We start from the raw sequence: 27162 nt of genomic DNA, 5'->3' as shown, positions 1-27162 counted from the left end.
ATCTTCATCAGCATTTAGATTTACTTCATAGGACATGAGGGCACCAATGAGTTCTTGATAGGATAGGTTCTTAATATCTCTCGATTCCTCCATTGTTGTGACCTTGGCACACCACTTTTTAGTCAGGCTCCTAAGAACCTTTCATCCAATGTCCTCGGTGTTAAACTTTCTTCCTAGGTTTTTCAATTCGTTTATGATGCTTGAAAAACGTGCAGACATACTATCCAAGGACTCGTTTTGCTCCATACTAAATAGCTCATATTTCTGCATTAACAGATCTATGTGGTGTTTCCTAACAATAGAAGTACCTTTATAAGCTAGTTCTAGGCCGTCCCATATTTCCTTGGCCGTTGAGCACGAAGAGAAGCAATCGAATTCTATAGTAGTCATACCGTTCTGCAATAGAATTATAGCTTTAGAATTCTTTTTGGCCTTCTTGTAGTCAGCCTCGATGTAATCCTCTTCCTTTTCTCTCATAGGTTGTGCCTTCAGCGGATGCAGCCAAAATTTTATGCGGTCCATTTTGGATAATCCTCCAGCACTCCCAATCATGACCCATCACATAGTGAGTCATCATGTTCTTCCATACACCATAATTCTTCCCATCAAAGACGGGACACTTGAGGTATTTGGGATCCATTTATCACGTGATAGGCAGCGGAATATAAAACGATAAGATAAATAAAGATAGACATATCAACCTCTTTGTGGTTAGGCAATCAAGAGCACGAGGCTCTGATACAAATTGAAGAGTCTATCGATCCGAAATATTACACAGGGGGGGGGGTGAATTGAGGACTAAAAACTTTAACCTACTTTTTAGATTGTAATTGTATAATTAAATATTTAAAGTTTATTGATTAAACATTAACTAATTAACTAATGAACGAATAAGAACAAAGCAAATAAACGGAAGAAAGAAAGAAGCACATGGATTTTTGAAGTGGTTCAGTTTCACAAATCGAAACCTACGTCCACTATTCTCGATTAATAAATTTAGTACTTTGTACGGATTACAAATTTACTAACCCAACTCGTACAACTGACCCTAGTTTTAACTCAAGTGAGTACCGTTAAATACTCGAGTGACTAACTTACGCTAATAAGGAAGGACTAATAATTCTTCTAAAAGTTCACGTTAATGAACGAGTAAGAAATCAATTAAGCACTATTATCTTATAACGATTGATGCCCGTCGTTGTGTGCACCAAAGATAAAATTTATAATACCTATTAAAACTAACAGAAGCTAGTGGTAACAGGGTCGAACCACAGGGAGGCGATGCAATTTTTAATTGTCTAATTTTAGTCTTTAAAGTAACAAATGTGGGGGTTTGATTTGATTTGGTCTATAGCTAAAGGCAATAAAAGACAATAAACTAAATAAACGGATGAAAACAAATATTAAAAGGGTGCTAAGATGGTCGGTTCACTATCGTTTCGGCGGCAGTATACTAGGTAGGTTTAAAACAAGCACGTGAGACGGGAAAATAAGAAGTCCTCTCGGTCCATTCTTAACAGGTAGCATCTTTCGATCTCGCTACAGGTCCCTAATATCACTAATACTGACTTTCGTCCTGAAAAGTGACTAAAAAGGCTAAATTAACTCATCTCTTGATCTTATTAATTTAGTCGTCTTAATTAGGTAGGCTATCTCCCTTCCCTATCTTTCGATCTTTATTGGGTCGGTCAATTCCTAAACATTCAACTAGTCGCGTGCACTCGATTCGTCAAACATAGCAATTAAATTAATTAAAACGAAGTAAAGCTCCCGTGGCCAGTCGATCGACCATGGCGCGATTTAGGTCGTGCTATTCTAATGCCGCCTACACTACAGATTCCCTACATCCTAGCACAAGGTATTTAGCTACTCATGACTACGACGAAAACAACAATGAGATTAAGGAATAAAAATACTGAATTCATGATTGAATTAATTAAACAAACAAATAACATAAAACGATAATATCGGCTTCGGGAAAATAATCTAGAAATTTCTAATCTATGAACAAATAGAGTGATAAAACTGAATTAAGAGCAGAAGAATACCGTAAAAGCAGGGAGGAAGATCAAAAACCGAATGCAAAAGTAAATTGTATTGAAAGGAATTATTCTAAACTAATGAACCCTAAAATTTTATGATAAACTAATTGATACTTGATAAAAACTAGATGATCGTATATGGATGAGCAGGTTACTTTATATAGAAATATCACGTAACTTTATTCTTAAAACCTAAAACACAATGGGCTTCCTATTCCTCGTTCTATTAATTCACGCAGATTAGCGGCTTGGTCGATCGACCATTGTGACCGGTCGATCGATTGGACTGTAATAAGCAGGAGCTACTGGAACTCGTGATCTGGTCGATCGACTAAGGGCAGCGGTCGATGGACTGAAGTAGCTGATACTTGACTTCTAAATTCTCGTGGATTTGTCTTTCGGGTCTCGAAATGCGCACCAAGCTCGTTCCTTGAGTAAATACTTCATGACAAATGCAATGCATTGTACTCGGGGACGGATTTAGCTTGATTTCCGCCGGATTCTTCACATTTCTGCATTAATGTACAGAAACACGAAAGTAGATGGAAATAGGGAGAATAGTAGCATAAACTACATAAATGAGCTCTGAAATGCGTTTAAAATGAGGTGTAAAACATCATATAAATGACACGCATCAACGATAACAAAAGAACGAATGCACAAGTTTATAAACACACGACCTTTTCGAAAATTGCAAAACGGTTTTCTTGTATGAAACACACGGTTTTTGCTCTTAAAATAAAATCAAATTATGCTTACATGTATTACTTTCAAATGTTGCAAAGTGTAAAGTATTTATAGTAAAGGAAGGAGCATGGCACTCGGTTTACACGAAACCCTAATGGCCGAAATAATAGATATGTAAGCAAATCATATCTTTGTTATTTCTTTCCATAAATCCCGAAGAGATAATAGAGAATATTACAAAAGGTAATTTATAAATTATTCTCTTATTATCCTTTCCTTAAATCTTAAGATATGATAGGATTTTCCATAACAAAAATATCGTTATCATAAACAACCATATCAAGCTAAATATAAACGATATGTTAAGATAATTCTAGAGAATAAAATCTTAACAATAGACAACTTTTATCCTTAAGCTCACACGAAATAAACACGGCTCATATGCCTCGTTTTGAGTGAAAACCCTAGCTTGAAGTTAGGTTAGATTTTAGGGTTTAAGAGTATGCTTTGTTAGAAACCCTAATTAGTAATATAGCTCAACTCATAAGTTGATCCAACATGATTATTAATTATAGGATTAAAATAAAACCACACTCTATATGAATATGGGCTTCCTTATTAAATAAATACTTTTGCTAAAACAGTTAAAAGAAACAAAAACACTTTTCAAAAACAATTTGAAAACCTCTTTAAGTCGTGTGTAATATAAGCTCAACATCTCAATGTTATAGTAGAAGAGCTATAACATTGAGCTCTTGCATAAGTAATGTTATAGCTGCCAAGCTATAGCTCTACTAACATAAGGAATCCATTCTTATGTTACCATTATGAGATAATCACCTACACTATTCTAATCTTCTTAGGAGATCTTCGAGTATAGGCTACTTCATCATTCAAGCTTGATTAATTTTTAGATGAGCTTCATCTTCTCATGAAGCTTGAAGAATTCTTTCACTTATCTTGTGATATCTTGATCCGTAATTGAGGGCTTGATCACAATATAGTCTTGTATGTTTTCATCACAATTCTTTAAGATTTGCAAATAGTAAGTTTAATCTGGAGGGACTAAACAAACAATTACGCGCAACGAGTATATAAAAAGTGAAGTACTCTTGATATCATCAAAACATAAACATATATTCTAGATGGTTCAACAAATTACCCCTTTTTGATGATGGCAAGTCTCCAAAAATTGTGACTAAGTATATAGTTCCCCCTCAATATAATATCGTGATCTTCATAGATGAAGATCAACGCAAGATCAAACGATTATCACAAGCTCGAAACTTAAAGGACTTTAAGAGACAATTGGTCTTGACAAGGAGCAAGCTTAGGTAAATGCTTACCATGGTCGTTCTTTCCCCCTCTTGACATCATCGAAAAGATAAGAACAAACATAAAATTACTAGAATAATACACGACGAGACAAGAGATAAGAACGATTAAGAAACTTAATAAAACGTATAAAATCATAAGGATCTACGAATTAAGATAGCATACAAACCAAAGAAAACATGTCTATGCTAACTCGGTCAAATGAACAACATGTTTAGAACTACTTGGGCCATAACCACAAGTAGCATGCCAAAATGGGCCGAATGATAAGTTTTGAAAACAAAAGAAATTAAGGCCAATAAGAGAAAATGCTTAAATAGGGGAGGGGTAAGGCAAGGCTAAATTTGACGGGTTTTGTACGGGTTAACGTAATCGGGACGAGTACGATGTTCCAAGGCATCAGGACGATCAAATGAGCTCTGCAAAAGTGTAGCTTGAGATTGAAGGCTTCTCTCAAAGTTAAGGACCTTCAAAGACAAGGCCATTGTTGCCTCCAAGGTAAGAGCTTGATCGGCCTTCATAGCTTTCCCGTCCATGACTAACACACCCCCTTGACTACTAAGGTAAGAAAGACGATGACCGTGTTGGAACACTTCCTTACGAATAGCCACCAAATGTCTCTCAAAACCCGTAAGCCTCTGATCAACCCCTTCCATCTACGCATAAACCCAAGCACTATCCAAGCCACCATCCGAGGACCGTGATGGTCCAACCCGAGACATGGCCGTGGCTAATGTCGTGGTTTTCTCCTCAAACTTAGCGATCAAAGACCCCATAAAAGCATCCAATTTGGCTTCCATAGCCACCATTGCAACATCACTAGGGCTCTTTTCAACATTCTTAGCAAAAACCAATTCAGGTCCTTTAAACCCGAGACCCATCAACTTAATCACACAGTCACACATACTGTCTTTCGCACTTACACCGTAACTCTCTCATCCCAAAACTCGTTTTATCTCTAGTAACCTTGATATCCACATACCATATGGAAGATCAAGTGTAGTGCAATGTTTTTTCTTGGTGACGGTGATACTTGTTTGAACAATTCGGTTGAACACAAGACTAGCCAAATTAACCTTCCAACCCTCCAACCATGAATACACAATTATCGCCTCATAACTTGATACCTTATCCTGTCCACCCCTTCTCGGCACAACGGTATTCCACAAAAAGTTCAAAAAGAACTTGATTTTGGCCGAGAGAGGACGGACCACAATGTTGCTTTTTTTGGAAGCAACTTCATCAAAGTACCTTTTAATGACCAACTGCTTGTCATCATCAACATTAGACCATTCCAAACTTGGATTAATATCGATTCCATCATGAGGAATCTTAAAAGCCGAACAAAAATCGTCAATAGTAACTATGACATCTACACCATTCACGACCGCGGGCAAGACACCCTCCTTAATTTTTACCGAAGCAAAGAATTGTATCACCTCAACCGGGTAAATAGGACCCGAAAACCGACTCACATCACTCCAACCTTGAAAATCAAGAAAATCGACAAAGAACTTAAGAGACGGAATTTGAGACAACTAAGATTTAGGGTAATACCTTCCTCCATGAATTGAGTATTGCAAAACCCGAGAAACAAGGATGATTTCTCCTTTGGTAATCTGAACCCGGCTCAAACCGGCCTTAGTCGCTCTTTTAGAAGACTCCAAAAACAAAGTCCTCGAAATCCCATCCCGAACAATTACTTCGGGTTCATTAGCTTCCTCAACTTCCTCTACTACCATCTTATTCTTTCCTTTGTTAAGCCGACGCCTTTTACCCTCGGAAATTGCTTCATCCCGACCACGAAACAGGGGAACTATTTGTGATGGATGTGGGTTTGTTGAAGTAAGGGTGGAGGAATTGGGGTGATGAGATGGTGGTTGATGTGGTTGATTTCATGGGTTTTGTTGATGTTGGTTGCGGGTTGAAGACCATGTATGTAACACCCCCTCATACCAAGGTGCCTTACCAGGACCACCCTGCCATGAAAATGTGTTACCATCTCGGTTGCCCGAGGTTAGTACATATCAAAAGCGTCTGAACTGAGCACATTTATTAAAGTACTGTAAAGTTTAAAAGTTTACATCAACCAAATCCAAAAACTGATTCTACAAAATACAACTACAATGTCTGACAATAAAAGAAATCAAACTAAGACTCAAACGGTGATACTATGACTGGTGATGACAATACTCCCATGACTGTCTCCAAGCTCATCACTAGCAAAACCTGTCAAGCCTGCTCACCATCCCCAAATGGATCACAGCAGATTCCACAAACAACAACGGGGTCAGTATTACTCAATCAATATAACACAAACAAACGAAGTAATCAACTGATCATCTTCCAATCCCAATCTTTTGTTCTCACACTGTAACCGACTACACACCGAAGTGTGTAGCCCTGCCAGATTACCCATCGCAACAGGTAATCCTCGCCGCCAGTGGGTGACCGCAGCCGATCCCACCTAGTCCAGCTCCTCGATTAGCGACAAACAATCCCTGTCCCTTAATGTGCACATCCCCTCCCGTGGCGGGTTCCACGGAGGGCGAACTAGGGTGTGAGGCCACTCCCGCAAGTGACTCCACCACAATTACAATCACAGGACATCACAGCCGTCACAACACCTTCAAACCAACATCGTCACAACAACCTCCATACTCCGATGATCAATAAATAACAATAGTCACACAACAAACATGCCTTAACAATGAATAGTAAACTTAGTAGGGAAACCATACCTTAGCAGTCAGCAGTAGCACGAAACACGGACAATCAGAAAGGCTCCTCTACGAAGTCTTCTCCTATATAATAATCACGTAACACGATTACACATTGTACAAACCCCCATATTCCCAATTCCATATATGTATACACTAACCCCAAAGAATACAATTAACATAGAGATAGAACTTACCAACAGTAGAATGAGGAATTATACGCAAGAACTCCGAAGATTACACACACAGCGATGCTATGGAATTATTAGGAAGTGATTAGGGAGAGATTAGGGTTAACATAGAAATGATGAAGTTTGAAATGATCTTTTAGAAACTGACGCGGGATATAAAATGTCCCTAAACATTTCCTAATCAAACCGTCAAAATACACTTCGCCAGACCGATACTCAGTCAAGTAAAGTGTATACTCGGCCGAGTATCCTCTACTCGGTCGAGTATCCACTATACTCGGCCGAGTATTCATCGGCAGAACCGAAACAAACTATACCAACAGCACTACTCGGCCGAGTAGGCTCTACTCGGTCGAGTAGTCACTAAAGAAAAACCGTAGTATTACAGTCTTCCCCCCTTAACAAGAACTTCGTCCCGAAGTTCACACTCCACTCTAAAACAAGACACAACACCACACAACTCCACTCTAAAACAAGATACAACACAACGCAACAAGGCTATGCTAACCACATGTCACAACGCCAAAGAAATACACAAGCCACCACAAAACTCACTAACCCGACTCAAAACAAACTACAAAACAAGACAAAGCACGACCTCGACCATCTCCTACCCCCCTAAAAAGACAACGGTTACGTCCCCGTAACCAAACATACCTGATAAAAAAAGGTTAGGAAAACGTTCTTGCTTAGCTTCTTCGGGTTCCCATGTGGCTTCCTCCACATTATGATTAGACCAAAGGACCTTGAGCAAGACCGTCTCACCATTCCTTGTCTTACGAACCTTGCGATCAAGAATCTCCTTAAGAATCTCAGGGTAGGACAAGGATTCATCAAGCTCGATGTTCTCCATCTCAAGGATATGCGATGGATCACTCACATACTTCCGAAGCTGAGATACATGAAAAACATTGTGTATCCTATCCAAAGCTGGTGGCAACGCTAACCTGTAAGATACTTCGCCTATACGGTACAAAATCTCATAAGGACCTATAAACTTTTGGCTTAGCTTACCTTTCTTCCCAAACCTCATAACACCTCGCATAGGTGACACTTTCAAAAGGACCTTGTCACCTACCGCAAACTCAATGTCCCTGCGGTGTAAATCGGCATAGATCTTCTGACGATCTTGAGCTGCTCTCATCTTTTGCCGAATTAACTGGACTTGCTCAACCATATCTTGTACCAGCTGTGGCCCTAAAACCACTGTCTCAGAACTATAATCCCAACAAACTGGACTTTGGCACTTCCAGCCATACAAAGCTTCAAAAGGTGCCATCCCGATGCTCGTATGATAACTATTATTGTATGAAAACTCGATCAGATCAAGCATGTCTTCCCAACTGCCCCCAAACTCCATAACACATGCCCTCAACATGTCCTCTAAGATCTTGATGGTCCGTTCTGTCTGCCATCGGTCCCTCATACCAAGGTGCCTTACCAGGACCACCCTGCCATGAAAATGTGTTACCATCTCGGTTGCCCGAGGTTAGTACATATCAAAAGCGTCTGAACTGAGCACATTTATTAAAGTACTGTAAAGTATAAAAGTTTACATCAACCAAATCTAAAAACTGATTCTACAAAATACAACTCCAATGTCTGACAATAAAAGAAATCAAACTAAGACTCAGACGGTGATACTATGACCGGTGATGACAATACTCCCATGACTGTCCCCAATCTCATCACTAGCAAAACCTGTCAAGCCTGCTCACCATCCCCGAATGGATCACCACAGATTCCACAAACAACAACGGGGTCAGTATTACTCAATCAATATAAGACAAACAAACGAAGTAATCAACTGATCATCTTCCAATCCCAATCTTTTGTTCTCACACTATAACCGACTACAAACCAAAGTGTGTAGCCCTGCCAGATTACCCATCGTACCAGGTAATCCTCGCCGCCATTGAGTGACCGCAGCCGATCCCACCTAGTCCAGCTCCTCGACGAGCGACAAACAATCCCTGTCCCTTAATGTGCACATCCCCTCCCGTGGCGGGTTCCACGGAGGGCGAACTAGGGTGTGAAGCCACTCCCGCAAGTGACTCCACCACAATCACAATCACACGACATCACAGCCGTCACAACACCTTCACACCAACATCGTCACAACAACCTCCATACTCCGATGATCAACAGATAACAATAGTCACACAACAAACATGCCTTAACAATGAACAGTAAACTGAGTAGGGAAAACCCTACCTTAGCAGTCAGCATTAGCACAAAACACGGACAATCAGAAAGGCTCCTCTACGAAGTCTTCTCCTATATAATAATCACGTAACACGATTACACATTGTACAAACCCCCCTTATTCCCAATTCCATATATGTTTACAGTAACCCCAAAGAATACAATTAACATAGAGATAGAACTCACCAACAGTAGAATGAGGAATTATACGCAAGAACTCCGAAGATTACACACACAACGATGCTATGGAATGATTAGGAAGTGATTAGGGAGAGATTAGGGTTAACGTAGAAATGATGAATTTGAAATGATCTTTTAGAAACTGACGCGGGATATAAAATGACCCTAAACATTTCCTAATCAAACCGTAAAAATACACTTCGCCAGACCGGATACTCGGTCGAGTAAAGTGTATACTCGGTCGAGTATCCTCTACTCGGTTGAGTATACACTATACTCGGCCGAGTATTCATCGGCAGAATCGAAACAAACTATACCAACAGCACTACTCGGCCGAGTAGGCTCTACTCGGTCGAGTAGTCAATAAAGAAAAACCGTAGTATTACAATGTAGATGCATGTGGAGGTGTCATGGTGAAAGGTTGAGGATGATGATGATTATGGAGATTGTGTAAGATTTTGGTAAAGAAAAAAAGTAAGAGCAAATGGGATTTTAGTCAATATTACACAGCTTGATGGGTAATTATAGGGTCTAGAGTAGGAGTCAAGGTTTCGGTGAGGGAGGTGGTTGTTTGATTAAATATGGTAAGTTAAGTATATATAGTTTATGATGTGACTCATATTTGAGCACATTTAGTCCCCGAATGAACCTCGTTCCTATGCTTTATAGCACATAATTGGGTCATTTACTATCTTTAGTTTCCCATTTTGCATATTCTTTGAGGTTTTGTCTCGTTGGTAGGAAAGGAGTGCTAACCGTGCATTTATGAGGCCAAATGGAGCTAAATTGATCGCATCTAATGACCAAGCATCAAAGAGAAGACCAATACTAGAGGCCTAAGTAGATAATAAAGTGAAATGGGCAATGTCGAAAGGATCCTTGCATCCCCAACACGATCCTTGCAGATTGTTGGGAAGGAAAAGAAGAGAAGTTGTCGGTTCAGAAATCCGAGTGGATCATGCACGATCCAGGCGTCTCACAACAGCAAGATCCGGGCGTCTTGTGCCCAAGACGAGCGGATTGCAACGCAAGGAGCCGAGCGTCTTCCCCTGGATCCGAGCGGATCCTAAGTCAGTGAGCCCGTGCCACAGCACAGGACGGCCAGATCGTGGCAAGACTAGCATGGGAATCTGCTCATTTCCTTCGAGAGGAGCATTTCCTCAACTTTTCTTAGGGTCTTAATAGTCATTTAGCCCTTAGTAACCCTAATCTTTGTACCTAATTTTAGTATAAATACCCCTTTGTACTACCTAAATTGGCATGAATTCTAATACTTTCTTAATCCATCCTTAATCACTTTGTAATTCTCTCAAATTAGTCTAAATTTAGTTGTAATGCAATTTCTCAATATTAAGCAATCTTAATCTTTCCTTAATTTCTCTATTGTTCTTCCTTTAATTTGGGTAATTAGAAGATTATTTGGGTTTATTTGGAGGATTGACAATCTTCCATCAATCATCAAGTACTTCTATTATTCTTTGCTTTATAATTTGGAATCATCTTCAAAGGTATATTTCTCTCTTAACCTTGTTTAATTATTGTTAATCACTTTTATTTATTCATCATGTTTTGCCTTGTTAGTATGATTGACAACCTTATTAACATGTTAAACTTGATCATGAGTGAGTAGTTTCCGTAGCTAGGGTTAATGGGGAATTAGGGGAAACCAACATGGGGAATGATTCATGCTTAATATAATATGTTTTCATAATTAAATTTCTTACTTGTTGTGATTTCAGCTTATGCACATGTTATGTTTGATGAAATGCGAGCCTATGAAACCTTGCATTTTTTACCCATCACCTATCTTTTCAATGAGGCTTGTAAGCTTATACACCAACTCGAGCCTCATTAGACCATGCATATAGTTGAATAGGAAGAATTAAGTCGACTTGTAGGTGTTGTTTATTCTAATCGATTCGGCTCCGGGACCCAAAGCTTCTTAGGTATTGTAAGCTTAAACACCAACTCGATCCCATCACAACAATAAGTGCTTGCTATATAATTGAGAACATGTTTGTATGATCAACTCCCATGAATCCCCTATGAACCCATGACACCCTAGTGCCTTTAATCAATTGTTTACAACCCCTCTATTTGCTTTACTTTGTTTTTGTTCATCTTGTTAATTAGTTTAGTTGATCTCCTATCTCAACCCAAATTGTGACACTCTAATACATAACCATTTGCAATTGACAATCCTACATCAATACCCGTTCCTTGGGATCCGACCTTTACTTGCCTCTTTGCTAAGAGTAGTTTGTGAAGTTATAAATATTGTTTTGTTTGGTAGCTTTTGACGACGAGTTTAAACCGGACCAAAAATAGCGCCGTTGTCGGGGACGGTGTTAACTTGATTTGATTTTCATTAATTGTTTTTAGTTATGTCTTTCATTACCTTGGGGAAGTTAATCTCCTCAAGGTTATTCTAATTGTTTTCAAGTTGTTTGATATTTTGCATGACTAGGAGATCATAAGGTAATCCATTATCCATTGATCTTGAAATTGAAAGAAGCTTAACCAACAATAAAAGAGTTGCTAGAGGTACTTTAAGAGGTATTGGAGAGATTGTGGACATTCAACCAAATAACATTGTGTTTACCAACCCTTTTGCAAGAGAAGGAGAGGATAACCCAATACAAAATCCACCACAAAATCAACCCAAATGCCTAAATTTTCATCACACTCCGTACCAACCGAGGAGAACGTACTAAACGGTACTCGTACACCACAACATCTAACCGGTAATTTCATTGCCAAATCTGCATTCATACAACTAGTTGAGAGAAGTCAATTTGGAGGGATGCCTAGTGAAGACCCTCATTCACATATGGAAACTTTTTGTGACTATTGTTATGCGATTTCTCAAACCGGAGTTACTCAAGACCAAATCCGATGGGTATTATTTCCTTTTTCTTTAATTGGTACCGCAAAGCAATGGTTAAAGAGCCTATATAAGGCTACCCTTAGTATTGATTCATGGAAGAAGTTGGCACTTGCCTTCTACAATAAATTCTTGAAAGATTCATCAACCTCTTATTAGACATTTCTAATAACTATATAAATTTAGTTTAATCATAACCTAATAAGATCTTATGCATGTATAACAATATAATTCGAAGTAAGAAGAAAACCGATCTACTTACAATGAGGGCCGAAATGGCTATACTAATTGGTCTCCTACCAAATTAGTCTTCGTAAAAATACGAGTGCTCCAATGGTGAATTTAGACCCAATATTAGAATTTACTCCTTAAGGAGTTGTACCAAGATAACCCGCTTAATACCTTTACTAATTTGTTACTAGAAATTAGTATAAATGCCCTAAAATTGATACTAATATTATATTTTACTACTTCTAGTAATGGTGGAATAATATTAGAGATTTGGGAGTTTTTTCTTCTTATATCTTCTAAAACTATTAGTGAGATGTTCTAGTTATCAATATTTGTAATTTTGTAAGAATGAATGATAAATAAGAAGAGAAAAACTTCTCATCTTTTGCATAGGGTGGCCGGGTGGGTAGAGGGAAGAGTGTCCAATGCTTTTCAAGTTCGTTCCTCTCAAGCTGTAGGCATGCAAGCCTATTATTAGTAGGGCATCATTATGTTCCCTCTAATTAATAGAACAAAACACAACAAACCCCTACACCCTCCATTTACACGGCACAATGGACTTAAAATGGTCCATTTTAAGTTTGTCGATTTTCAATTTGTATAGTGTGATATTTGGGTCATGTTACTAGACATGTAATTAAATAATGCATTTTTAACTTATTAAAAATCAGTATATTTAAACAAAATAAATCACATAGAAAATTAACTAGTAATTCACAATTACAAGTACTTAAAATGGGTCATAGTATTATAAATCACAACAACTTGTATTTATAATAAACCATTCATTCTTATTTTAATTGTTTCATAAACAATAAATAAACCCAAGTAATAAAATAGTTTAATTACTTAGTGCGAATCTAATTTAATCGAATTACAATAAGATACATATTATCACTCACAAAATTATTAGTTCAATTTTAAGGAATTAATTAACTTTTATCATCATACAAATAATTAATTAATCAATTAAGAGTGTTACCCTAGAGGTATGACCTTAAGGGATCAACTGATCACCCCCGTCATACGAAAATAATGTCAAACTCTAGTCAGCCAATCATTACCAATTATTGTGCTTATCATAATTCAACGGTTTGGTGAGAGGATCCGCGATGTTATCATCCGTCGCAATCTTGTCAATCACTATCTCTTCTTGCTCCACGTAATCACGGATCAGGTGAGCCTTCCGAAGTACATGTCTAGATTTGTTGCTAGACTTTGGCTCCTTAGCCTGGAAGATGGCACCTCTATTGTCACAATAGATGGTGATCGGGTCATTCGAACTAGGAACTACCGAAAGCCCTTGTAAGAATTGACGCATCCATATCGCTTCCTTTTTGCCCTCCGAAGCGGCATAGTACTCGGATTCAGTAGTAGAATCTGCTACAACACTCTGTTTGGAACTCTTCCAGCTGACCGCAGCACCATTAAGAGTGAAGACGAACCCGAACTGAGATTTTGAATCGTCTCGATCCGTTTGGAAGCTAGCATCTGCGTAACCGGTTGCGCATAGCTTAGTATCGCCTCCATAAGTCAATACCCAATCCTTAGTCCTCCGTAAGTACTTGAAGATATTTTTGACTGCTATCCAGTGTGTTTCACCTGGAGTCTTTTGGTACCGACTCGTCATACTCAATGCATATGCCACGTCTGGACGTGTGCATATCATGGCATACATGATCGATCCTATTGCAGATGCATAAGGAACACGACTCATGCGCTCAATCCCTTCAGGCGTTGTGGGTGACTGAGACTTGCTCAACTGCATCCCAGTCGTCATAGGAAGGTTCCCCTTCTTAGAGTTGGTCATGCTGAACTTCTCAAAAACCTTATCCAAATAAGACTCCTGACTAAGTGATAACGTCCGTCGTGATCTATCTCGGCAGATACGGATTCCCAAAATGCGCTGTGCCTCACCCAGATCTTTCATCTGGAAATGGTTCTTCAACCATTCTTTAACCGAAGATAGGAGAGGAATTCATGGGCCATGAGGGCATCAATGAGTTCTTGATAGGATAGGTTCTCAAGATCTCTTGATTCCTCCATTGCTGTGACCTTGGCACGCCACTTTTTAGTCAGGCTCCTAAGAACCTTTCTTGCAATGTCCTCGGTGTTAAAATTTCTTCCTAGGTTTTTCAATTCGTTTATGATGCTTGAAAAACGTGCGGACATACTATCCAAGGACTCGTTTTGCTCCATACTGAATAACTCATATTTCTTCATGCATTAACAGATCTATGCGGTGTTTCCTACCAATGGAATTACCTTCATAAGCTAGTTCAAGGCCGTCCCATATTTCCTTGGCCGTTGAGCATGAAGAGAAGCGATCGAATTCTGTAGTAGTCATGTCGTTCTGCAATGGACTTATAGCTTTAGAATTCTTTTCGGCCTTCTTGCAGTCAGCCTCGATGTAATCCTCTTCCTTTTTCTCATAGGTAGTGCCTTCAGTGGATGCAATTAAAATTTTATGCTGTCCATTTTGGATAATCCTCCTGCACTCCCAATCATGACCCTTCACATAGTGAGTCATCATGTTCTTCCATAAACCATAATTCTTCCCATCAAAGATGGGACACTTGAGGTATTTGAAATCCATTTATCGTGTGATAGGCAGCGGAATATAAAACGATAAGGTAAATAAAGATAGACGGATCAGCCTCTTTGCGGTTAGGCAATCAAGAGCACGAGGCTCTGATACCAATTGAAGAGTATATCGTTCCGAAATACTCAAGAGAGGGGGGGGGGGGGTGAATTGAGGACTAGAAACTTTAACCTACTTTTTAGATTGTAATTGTATAATTAATTATTTAAGGTTTATTGATTAAACTTTAACTAATTAACTAATCAACGAATAAGAAAAAAGCAAATAAACGAAAGAAAGAAAGAAACACACGGATTTTTGAAGTGGTTCAATTTCACAAATCGAAACCTACGTCCACTATTCTCGATTAATAAATTTAGTACCTTTGTACGGATTACAAATTTACTAACCCAACTCGTACAACTGACCCTAGTTGTAACTCAAGTGAGTACCGTTAAATACTCGAGTGACTAACTTACGCTAATAAGAAAGCACTAATGATTCTTCTAAAAGTTCACGTTAATTACCGAACGAGTAAGAAATCAATTAAGCACTATTATCTTATAACGATAACAAAAGAACGAATGCACAAGTTTATAAACACACGACCTTTTCGAAAATTGCAAAACAGTTTTGTTGTTTGAAACACACGGTTTTTGCCCTTAAAATAAAATCAAATTATCCTTAAAGGTCTTACTTTCAAATGTTGCAAAGTGTAAAGTATTTATAGTAAAGGATGGAGCATGGCACTCGGTTTACACGAAACCCTAAGGGCCAAAATGTTAGATATATTAACAAATCATATCTTTGTTATTTATTTCCTTAAAACCCTAAGAGATAATAGAGAATATTACAAAAGATAATTTATAAATTATTCTCTTATTATCCTTTCCTTAAATCTTAAGATATGATAGGATTTTCCATAACAAAAATATCCTTATCATAAACAACCATATCAAGCTAAATATAAAAGATATTTTAAAATAATTCTAGAGAATAAAATCTTAACAATAGACAACTTTTATCCTTAAGCTCACACGAAATAAACACGGCTCATATGCCTCGTTTTTCGTGAAAACCCTAGCTTGAAGTTAGGTTAGATTTTAGGGTTTAAGAGTATGCTTTGTTAGAACCCCTAATTAGTAATATGACTCAACTCATAAGTTGATCCAACATGATTACTAATTATAGGATTAAAATAAAACCATACTCTATATGAATATGGGCTTCCTTATTAAATAAATTCTTTTGCTAAAACATTTAAAAGAAACAAAAACATTTTTAAAAAACAATTTGAAAACCTCTTTAAGTCATGTGTAATATAAGCTCAGCATCTCAATGTTATAGTAGAAGAGTTTTACATTGAGCTCTTGCATAAGTAATGTTATAGCTGCCAAGCTATTGCTTTACTAACATAAGGAATCCATTCTTATGTTACCATTACGAGATAATCACCTACACTATTCTAATATTCTTAGGAGATCTTCGAGTATAGGCTACTTCATCATTCAAGCTTGATTAATCTTTAGATGAGCTTCATCTTCTCATGAAGCTTGAATAATTCTTTCACTTATCTTGTGATATCTTGATCCATAATTGTGGACTTGATCACAATATAGTCTTGTATGCTTTCATCACAATTCTTTAAGCTTTGTAAATAGTAAGTCTAATCTGAAGGGACTAAACAAACAATTACGTGCAACGAGTATATAAAAAGTGAAGTACTCTTGACATCATCAAAACATAAACATATATTCTATATGGTTCAACAAATTACTCCTTTTTTATGATGGCAAGTCTCCTAAAATTGTGACTAAGTATATAGTTCTTCCTCAATATAATACCGTCATCTTTATAGCTAAAGATCAATGCAAGATCAAACGAAAATCACAAGACCGAAAGTTAAAGGACTTTAAGAGACAATTGGTCTTGACAAGGAGCAAGCTTAGGTAAATGCTTACCATGGTCGTTCTTTCCCCCTCTTGACATCATCGAAAAGATAAGAACAAACATAAAATGACTAGAATAATACACGACGAGACAAGAGATAAGAATGATTAAGAAACTTAATAAAACGTAAATAATCATAAGGATTTATGAATTAAGATAGCATACAAACCAAATAAAACATGTCGATACCAATTGGGCCGAATGAACAACATGTTTAGAACTACATAGGCATTAACCACATGTAGCATGCTAAAATGGGCCGAATGATAAGTTTTGATAACAAAAGAAATTAAGGCCAATAAGAGAAAATGCTTAAACAGGGAAGGGTAATAGCTTGAACGGCCTTCATAACTTTCCCGTCCATGACTAATGCACCCCCTTGACTAGTAAGGTAAGAAAGACGATGACCATGTTGGAACACTTCCTCACGAATAGCCATTAAATCTCTCTCAAAACTCGTAAGCCTCCGATCAACCCCTTCCATCTAAGCATAAACCAGAGCACTATAAAAGCCACCATCCGAGGACCGTGATGGTCCAACCGAGACATGTCCGTGGCTAATGTCGTGGTTTGCTCCTCAAACTTAGCCATCAGACACCCCATAAAAGCATCCAATTTGGCTTCCATAGCCACCATTCCAACATCACTAGTGCTCTTTTCAACATTCTTAGCAAAGACCGATTCGGGTCCTTCAAACCCGAGACCCATCAATTTAATCACACGGTCACACATACCGTCTTTCGCACTTACACCGCAATTCTCCCATCCTAGAACTCGTTTTATCTCTAATAACATTGATATCCACATACCATATGGAAGATCAAGTGTAGTGCAATGTTTTTCCTTGGTGATGGTGATACTTGTTTGAACAATTCTGTTGAACACAAGACTAGCCAAATTAACCTTCTGACCCTCCAACCATGAATACAAAATTATCTCCTCATAACTCGATACCTTATTTTGTCCAGCCCTTCTCGGCACAACGGTATTCCACAAAAAAGTTCAAAAAGAACTTGATTTTGGCCGAGAGAGGACGAACCACAATGTTGCTTTTTTCGAAAGCAACTTCATCAAAGTACCTTTTAATGACCAACTGCTTGTCATCATCAACATTAGACCATTCCAAACTTGGAATAATATCGATTCCATCATGAGGAATCTTAAAACCCGAACAAAAATCGTCAATAGTAACTGTGACATCGACACCATTCACGACCGCATGCAAGACACCCTCCTTAATTTTTACGACCGCATGCAAGACACCTCAACCGGGTAAGTGGGACCCGAAAACCGACTCACATCACTCCAACCTTAAAAATCAAGAAAATCGACAAAGAACTTAAGAGACGGAATTTGAGACAACCAAGATTTAGAGTAATAATTTTCTCCATGAATTGAGTATTGCAAAACCCGAGAAACAAGGATGCTTTCTCTTTTGGTCATCTGAACCCGGTTCAAACCAGCCTTAGTCGCGCTTTTCGAAGACTCCCGAAACAGAGTCCTCGAAATCCCGTCCCGAAAAATTACTTCGGGTTCATTAGCTTCCTCAACTTCCTCTACTACCATCTTATTCTTTCCTTTGTTAAGCCGACGCCTTATACCCTCGGAAATTTCTTCATCCCGACCACGAAACAAGCGAGGTGTTTGTGATGGATGTGGGTTTGTTGAAGTAAAGGTGGAGGAATTGGGGTGATGAGATGGTGGTTGATGTGGTTGATTGCATGGGTTTTGTTGATGTTGGTTGCGGGTCAAAGACCGTGTAGATGCATGTGGAGGTTCCATCGTGAAAGGTTGAAGATGATGATGATTATGGAGATTGTGTAAGATTTTGGTAAAGAAAAAAGTAAGAGCAAGTGGGATTTTGGTCAATATTACAAGGCTTGATGGGTAATTATAGGGTCTAGTGTAGGAGTCTAGGTTTAGGTGAGGGAGGTGGTTGTTTGATTAAATATGGTAAGTTAAGTATATAGAGTTTATGATGTGACTCATGTTTGAGCACATTTAGTCCCCGAATTAACCTCGTTCCTATGCTTTATAGCAAATAATTGGATCATTTACTATCTTTAGTTTCCCATTTTGCATATTCTTTGAGGTTTTGTCACCTTGGTAGGAAACGAGTGCTAACCTTGCATTTATGAGGCGAAATGAAGCTAAATTGATCGCATCTAATGACCAAGCATCAAAGAAAAGACCAATACTAGAGGCCTAAGTAGATAATAAAGTGAAATGGGCAATGTCGAAAGGATCCTTGCATCCCCAACACGATCCTTACGGATTGTGGGAAACGAAAAGAAGAGAAGCTGTCTGTCCAGGATTCCGAGCGGATCATGCACGATCCGGGAGTCTCACAATAGCAAGATCCGGGCGTCTTATGCCCAAGACGAGCGGATTGCAATGCAAGGAGCCGAGCGTCTTCCCCTGGATCCGACACTACAAGAATTCCTGTTTCGGGCGACTTAAAATGGCGACTGAAAAAAAATTCGGGCGACTACTAACTGTCGCTAATTTGGCGACTACCAATTTCCTCCCAGTTATTAGAGCTGGCGACTGAATTTCAGAATGGGCGACTGAAATCAGTCGCCAAATTAGCGACTACCCGTGGTCGGTTTCCAATTCAGTCGCCCACTCACTTATTATAGACAACCAAACGGGACTCTTTCTCCCCTCTCTCTTACTGTACTAAGACATAAACACACAAAGCCGACTACAACCGCAACACCTAATCCGACCTGCACTCCGACCACTACTCCGACCACCATCACTGCGACCACCTCGACGCCGGCAAGAAGAGTTGGTCCTTTATTTCGGTTCATCCTAAGATATTTGAATGTATATTTTCTTTCTTTGTTTTAAATTTCAATTACTTTGTTTAATTTTAGATTATTTTGTTATTTTAATTAGTATTAGGATGATTTGATATGTTTATATAAACATTTGTGATGATTCTTAGGTTTTTAAATGTAATTTAATTAGGTTTTGGTGAAATTGGGTTTAAGGGTTGTGTAAATTGGGGGTTTTGATAGTGATGATTGTGGTTATAGTAGTGTTGTTGATTTTGATTAATATTAGTTTTGTTATTGTTGTTGATTTTGTTTATTGGATATATTGTTTAGTGAATTAGTATAATGTTGGTAAGGTGGAAGTTATTATATGTTAGTAATGTTGAATATAGTAAGTTAGTATAAAGTTCGGTTTTTTGAAGGTAGTAAATTATTTTAATTTGTTTGATGTGGAGTATTCTTAAAGGTAGTAATAAATTAGTATAGTTAGTATAATTTTAGTTAATTAGTATAATTTTAGTTAATTAGTATAAATTAGTATAATTTTAGTTAATTAGTATAATTTTAGTATAATTAGTGAAAATTAGTATAATTTTAGTTAGTTAGTATAATTTTAGTTAGTTAGCATAATTTTAGTTAATTAGTATAGTTAATTAGTTTGTATGGATTATTATTAAAAATGGTTCTATGTTTTATTGTTAAAATTATGGTTTATATATTTTTTTGATTAAAATGAAGAGATTGGAACGTGAATGGATGTACGAAGAAAGAGAAGATAAGAAGAGACGTCCTATCGCTAGATTTATAAAGGGGGTTCGTGGATTTATTGAATTTGCTAAACAAAATGATGAATATGATTTGGTAGAAAATAAACTTAGATGTCCTCGTACTAAATGCAAAAACTTGAAATATCTACATGACATAGAGGTAGAAGAACATCTTTATACAAATGGGTATTGTCCAAACTATTACAATTGGATTTCTCATGGAGAAGCATATTCTCTCGGACAACCTCAAATCCAACAAAATGAGAACCCATATAGAGATATGGTTGTTGATGCCTTGAAGTATAATATTTTCAATAATGACGATCATCTTGCAATGAATGAAGAAGAACCACCAAATCCACAAGCAAAGTCCTTTTTTGACATGTTAAAAGCTTCTGAATAACCATTATATGAAGGGAGCAAAATGTCATTGTTACAAGCCACCTCTAGGATAGTAACCATGAAATGTGAGTTTAATATGCCATTTAATGCCGTTGATGGCATTACTTCTTTGCTTGAGGATGTTACCCCCGAAAATAATGTCATGACCCGAAGTTTCTACAATACCAAAAAAGTAGTTAAAGGTCTTCAACTTCCGCATCAAAACATTGATGCATGTCCCGAAGGATGTATGCTCTTTTGGAAAGATGATGCTTTCCTTGACAAGTGCAAGAAATGTTAAAGAGAGAGATATGAGACAAGTGAGGGAGATACTATTTTGAGGGGGAAAAAGGCAACAAGGGTTGTAAGAGAGGTGGAAAGAGTAGGAAACCAACATCAATAAACCCGCCATTAATTTACTCTTCACTCGCTCAAAGACTTCAAAGAATGTATGCAACAAAAAATATTGCCGAGCAAATGAGATGGCACAAGGAAAATCCTCGTACTCCGGGAAAGATGTGTCATCCGAGTGATGGGGAGGAATGGAAGCGTTTTTATATGATGTATCCTGATTTTGCCGATGAACCCCGCAATGTGCGACTTGGCTTTTGTGCAGATGGGTTTTCTCCATTCGATCAGTTTGGTAAACCTTATTCATGTTGGCCTGTAATGGTCACTCCATACAACTTACCACCTTGGTTGTTCTTGAAAAACCAATTTATCTTCTTGTCACTTATTGTTCCCAGTCCAAAGAATCCAAAAAGTAATTTAGGCGTTTATTTACAACCGTTGGTGGAAGAGTTGAAACATTTGTGGGAAGTTGGAGTGGAAATATATGATGTGTCCAAAAATCAAAATTTTCAATTAAGAGCTTCACTGTTATGGACAATAAATGATTTTCCCGCTTATGGAATGTTATCAAGTTGGGCTACTGCTAGGCAAAAGGCATGTCCTTGTTGCATGGAAGAGAGTAAAGCATTTTATCTCCCTAATTACAAGAAAATAAATTGGTTTGATTGTCATCGACACTTTTTATCGGAAAGACATGGATATAGGAGGAACAAGAAAGCTTTCTTAAAAGGTAAAGAGTGTTGGAGTATGTGTCCACGACAATAATGCGGTCACATGTTTAAATCTCATATTAAGAATACTGAGGTAAAGTAATGTTTTATTGTCAACTGATCCACATTAATCGGTAATGATTGGCTAACTAGAGTTTGACTTTACTGTCGTGTGACGATGGTGATCAGTTGATCCCTTAAGGTCATACCTCTAGAGTAACACTCTTAGTTGATTAATTAATTAATTGTATGACGATACAAGTTAATTAATTCCTTAAATTTGAACGGATGATTTTGTGAGTGAAAATACCTATCTTATTGTAATTCGATTAAATAAGATTCGTGCTAAGTAATTAAAATGTTTTATTACTTAGGTTTATTTATTGTTTATGAAACCATTATAATAAGAATGAATTGTTTATTATAAATGCAGGTAGTTGTGATTTATAATTCTATGACCAATTTTAAGTAATTTTAATTGTGAATTACTAAGTTAATTTTGTATGTGATTTATTTCATTTATATAATGATTTTTAATAAGTTAAAAATGCATTATTTAAATTACATGTCTAGTAACATGACCATTATGTCACACTATACAAATTAACATTTGACAAACTTAAAATGGACCCATTTTAAATGCTTGAGCCATGTAAGTGGGAGGATAAGAAGAAATTGTTCTTTGTTATTTTATTTAAGTGGAAAGCATAATCATAACCTACTAATGATAGGTTTGCATGCCTAAACTCTTGAGAAGAGAAACTTGAAAAAGTATTGGGCATCCTACCCCATACCATCCGGCCACACCCATACAAAAGAGGAGAAGTTTTTCTCTCATTAATTTATTATTCATTCTTATATAATTATATTGATAATTTTTCACCATCTCTCTAATTTTTGTGGTGAACACACTCGAAAATCTCACATCATCTCTAATATTATTCTCTCATTCTAGAAGTAGTATAATAATAATATTAGTAATAATTTAAGGTCATAAATACTAATTTCTAGTAACAAAATTAGTATTTGTAATAAGAGTGTTTCCTTGGTACAAATCCTTAAGGAGTATATCCCATTATTGGATCTAAGGTTTTTGGGGCATTTGGATTTTCTTTAAGAAGACTAATTTGGTAGGAGACCAAATTAGTATAAACCACTCGGCCCTCATTATAAGAATAATCGATTTTTCTTCTTACTTTGTATTTTTGTTATGCATGCATAAGTCCCTTTTAGTTTATGACTTAACTAATTAACACTTTGTTATTAGAGGTGTCTAATAAGAGGTATATGATTCCTTCAATTGGTATCAGAGCAAGAGTTGTTGCATGCATAATCGGTTTTGTTTTTCCGAGTTAAAATGTTAACATATAAAACTTGTATTTTGTGCTGCTGTGGGTTCATTGTATACTTGGAGTAATAAACAGGATGTTTCCTCAAGGGTGTATAGCAGGTTGGATAGGGTTTTGGTAAACAAGACCTGGCTTGATGAGAACAGTGAGATGTATGCACACTTTTATCCTGAAGGTATCTTTGACCATACTCCTTATGTGGTGCAGACACATAGGAATTGGGATAGGAAGAGAAGAAGCTTTAAATATTTCAATATGTAGAGGCAGGCAGATGAGTTTAAAAATTGTGTTCTGAGTGTGTGGAATAAGCATTGGTATGGCACCCGAATGTATGAACTGGTCTGCAAATTAAAAGCTCTTAAGAGACCTTTAAAGCAGCTCAATAGTGCCAATTTCAATGACATTGAGAATAATTCTGCTAGGGCAAGAATGCATTTAGAGTATATCCAGGAGCAAATTAGAGGCGATCCTTTTAATTCTGACCTGGTACAGCAAGAACTTGAAGCATCTAGCAGTGTGACGTGGATGGAGAAAGCCTGCAATGAATTTCTTTTGCAAAAATCAAAAGCTACTTGGGTTGATATGGGGGACAATAATACAAAGTATTTTCATAGTATAATCAAGGGCAGGCAAGTAAGAAACAAAGTGTTGAGAATTGAGGATCCTACTGGTAAAATTTGTGATGAACCTGCAGCAATCCAGGGTGCTTTTCTGGAATTCAATACTTCCCTTCTTGGATCCTCTGATGCTGTTATTCCTATTAGCCAGTCTGTTGTTCAAATGGGTAGGTGTTGTACTTCTGATCACCAGGTTCTGTTGATGTCTCCTGTCACTGATCAAGAAATCAAGGAGGTTATGTTCTCTATTCCTATCCATAAGGCTGTAGGGCCTGATGGATACACTAGTGCCTTTTTTAGAGACTCTTGGGATATTGTGGGAGGGACTGTGTGTTTAAGGATTTTTTCCACACTGGGAAAATGCTTAAACAACTTAACCATACCCTTATTACACTTATTCCTAAATGTGAAATACCACAGAATGTTACCCAATTTAGACATATTTCTTGTTGTAATGTGGTATACAAGTGCATCTCCAAATTGTTGTGCAAGAGATTGTATAAGGTGCTCCCTCATATTATGAGTGATAATAAAGGAGGGTTTATAAAAGGAAGGAGTATTGTTGAAAATATTTTAATCTGTCAGGATATAATCAGAATGTACAATAGGAAATCTGTCTCCCCTAGATTTCTTCTCAAGTTTGACTTAAGGAAAGCTTATGATTCTGTGAGTTGGAGCTTCTTGGAGGAGATGATGATTGCTTTGAACTTTCCTGGACAGTTCATTGGCCTGGTAATGGAGAGTGTAAGAACTGCAACCTACTCTTTGGTGCTTAATGGAGATATGTTTGGGTTTTTCAAAGGGAAAAAGGGGTTGAGGCAAGGTGATCCTTTGTCTCCTCTCCTCTTTACTATTGCAATGGAATATTTGAGTAGGGTTTTGACCTATGTTACAGACACTATGAAATTAAAGTATCATCCCTTATGTGCTCCCCTTAAGCTATCCCATCTCATGTTTGTTGATGACTTGTTATTATATAGTAGAGGGGATGTTGCTTCTATAATGGTGCTGCTAAGGGCCTTTCCTACATTCTCTAAAGCCTCAGGCTTGCTCATGAGTCCTTCTAAGACTAGTGCCTATTTCAATGGAGTGGATGCTGGGGTGAAGTAGGATATCTTGCAAGTGGCTGGGTGTTCTGAGGGTAGACTTCCATTTTCATACTTGGGAGTTCCCATCACTGCAGGGAGAATGAAAAAAGCAGAAGGTCAGATTCTTGTTGAGAAGCTTATAAGTAGAATCAGAAGTTTTGGCTCAAAGAAACTCTCGTATGCTGGCAGGTTGGTGCTTGTTAACTCAGTACTAACGACATTATATAATTACTGGGTCAACATTTTAATCATTCCAAAAGGTGTGCTTAATAGACTAAATGCCATTTGTAGAAGTTATCTTTGGGATGGTAGCAGTGAATTGATGAGAGTTCCTCTTGTGAGCTGGGAAAAGGTGTGTGCTCCTAAAACTGAGGGTGGACTGGGTATTAGGGATAGTTACTCATGGAATGTTGCAGCCATGGGTAAGCTGGTGTGGTGGATTTATTGTAACCCTGATAAGCTGTGGGTTAAGTGGGTTCACCAAGTCTACTTAAAAGGTACACCCTGGTCTGATTATACGTCCTCTGGTGATATTAGTTGGGGATGGAAATCAGTCTGCAGGGTGAGAGACAAGTTGAATGCAGGTTACCAGGATGGTCATTGGATGCTTGATACTAAGGGTTACACAGTGAGTAGTGGCTATGAGTTGTTAAGGACTAAGTTCCAGGTTGTTTCTTGGGATAAATATGTGTGGAGTGACTGGAATGTTCCTAAACATAGCTTTTTTGGTTGGTTGATTGCACGAGAAGCTCTACAGGTAAAAGCTAAACTGTTTGCCTTAGGGATTTCTCAGGATGATCAATGTCTGTTATGTTGGATTGCTGGTGAGGCTCATGAACATTTATTTCAGCAGTGCCCCTACAGCTAGCGTATTCTCAAGGTGATAGTTGATGATGTCCAAGTAGTACCCTCTGTTGGGGCATTATTTGCAGGAATATGGAATCAGGTAAGGTCTAGTGTCCAGAAGAAGGTAGTGATGTGTGCTTTTATGGCAGCAGTATACTCCATCTGGATGCAGAGGAATAGGGTTCGTGTTGAAGGCAGTCTGCTTAGGCCTGAAGTTTTGATACATCAGATCAGGCAGATGCTTAAACATAGGCTTAAGGCTAGGCTTACTCATGTGTATGATCGTAGAGATGTTGATTGGTTGAGTAGGGTTAGTTTTTTGAATTGAAATCTCCGTATGGGTGATTTCTGACGTTTGTTGAAATTGTATTAGTTTGTAATAGTTTGTTATGTGCTTAATGAAATCTTACCTTTCACCAAAAAAAAAAAACTTGTATTTTGTGTTTTATGAGGATAATCACCACGAAATGTTTTGCATGAATAACATTCTGGTCGTAAATTAATTTTAGGTCATTTTGATGATTTATGGTATTTTATTGCTCTTTAATATGATTTTTGTATTTTTATTACATTTTATTGAATAAAATGACATTTAAAATGCTAAAATTAGTTAGACTATGATTCTGACCATGAAATCTTTACACGACCTCACAAGCATATTTTACACATTGTATGTAAAATTTCGTATAAAATGGTTTTATATTGTATGTTTTATGTTTTTTACATGATAAAAATTGATTAAAAAGTGGTATTTTGTTAAAAATGGTTAGACTTCGTCTCTGCCCATGAAATTTTAGTATGTTCTCACATGCAATATTTACACACTGTATGTAAATTTTGAGATAAAACGGTTTTATTTTGCATGATTTTTATTTTTAGATGTAAAAATCACATAAATAGTGACTATTTTAGCAAAAATAGCAAAAATTTATTTTATGGCATGAAATTTTTTCCCAATGTTGTATATATGATATGAACATCAGATCTAAAGTTGCATGTCACATTTCGTTTGATTTGGACGATTATTGATTTTTATATTGTAAAAATTTATAAATAGCAACTCTAATAGTCATAATTGTAAATTCGATTTTTGGACTTAAAAAATTTGTCATTTCCAGGTTCTAGAAACTTGTTTAGAATATTCAAAATTTTAATTTTGATTTATTGCATAATTTTATGTTTAATTTGGAATTAAAGGGTTAAAATTATTTTTTATACGATTTATTTGTAAAATAAATTAAAATAATCTAAGGGCAATTTTTATTAA

General features: G+C 37.2%; 2 protein-coding genes across 2 annotated transcripts; both read left to right on the top strand.

Moving 5' to 3' along the window:
- The first annotated feature begins 23671 nt into the window (after positions 1–23671).
- LOC141601389 (uncharacterized) lies at positions 23672–25071 on the top strand. The gene is made up of 2 exons (XM_074421664.1): positions 23672–24289; positions 24547–25071. The coding sequence occupies exons 1-2, from the start codon at positions 23672–23674 to the stop codon at positions 25069–25071; spliced, it is 1143 nt and encodes a 380-aa protein (XP_074277765.1).
- A 78-nt stretch (positions 25072–25149) lies between these two features.
- On the top strand, positions 25150–26223 carry LOC141601388 (uncharacterized). Its single transcript, XM_074421663.1, has 2 exons — positions 25150–25873; positions 25982–26223. The coding sequence occupies exons 1-2, from the start codon at positions 25150–25152 to the stop codon at positions 26221–26223; spliced, it is 966 nt and encodes a 321-aa protein (XP_074277764.1).
- The last annotated feature ends 939 nt before the right edge of the window (positions 26224–27162 follow it).

This window comes from Silene latifolia, chromosome 9 (assembly GCF_048544455.1).
Source record: "Silene latifolia isolate original U9 population chromosome 9, ASM4854445v1, whole genome shotgun sequence".
Taxonomy (NCBI): domain Eukaryota; kingdom Viridiplantae; phylum Streptophyta; class Magnoliopsida; order Caryophyllales; family Caryophyllaceae; genus Silene; species Silene latifolia.
Note: the sequence above shows the minus strand (reverse complement) of the source record. Positions and strands in the feature narration are given on the sequence as shown.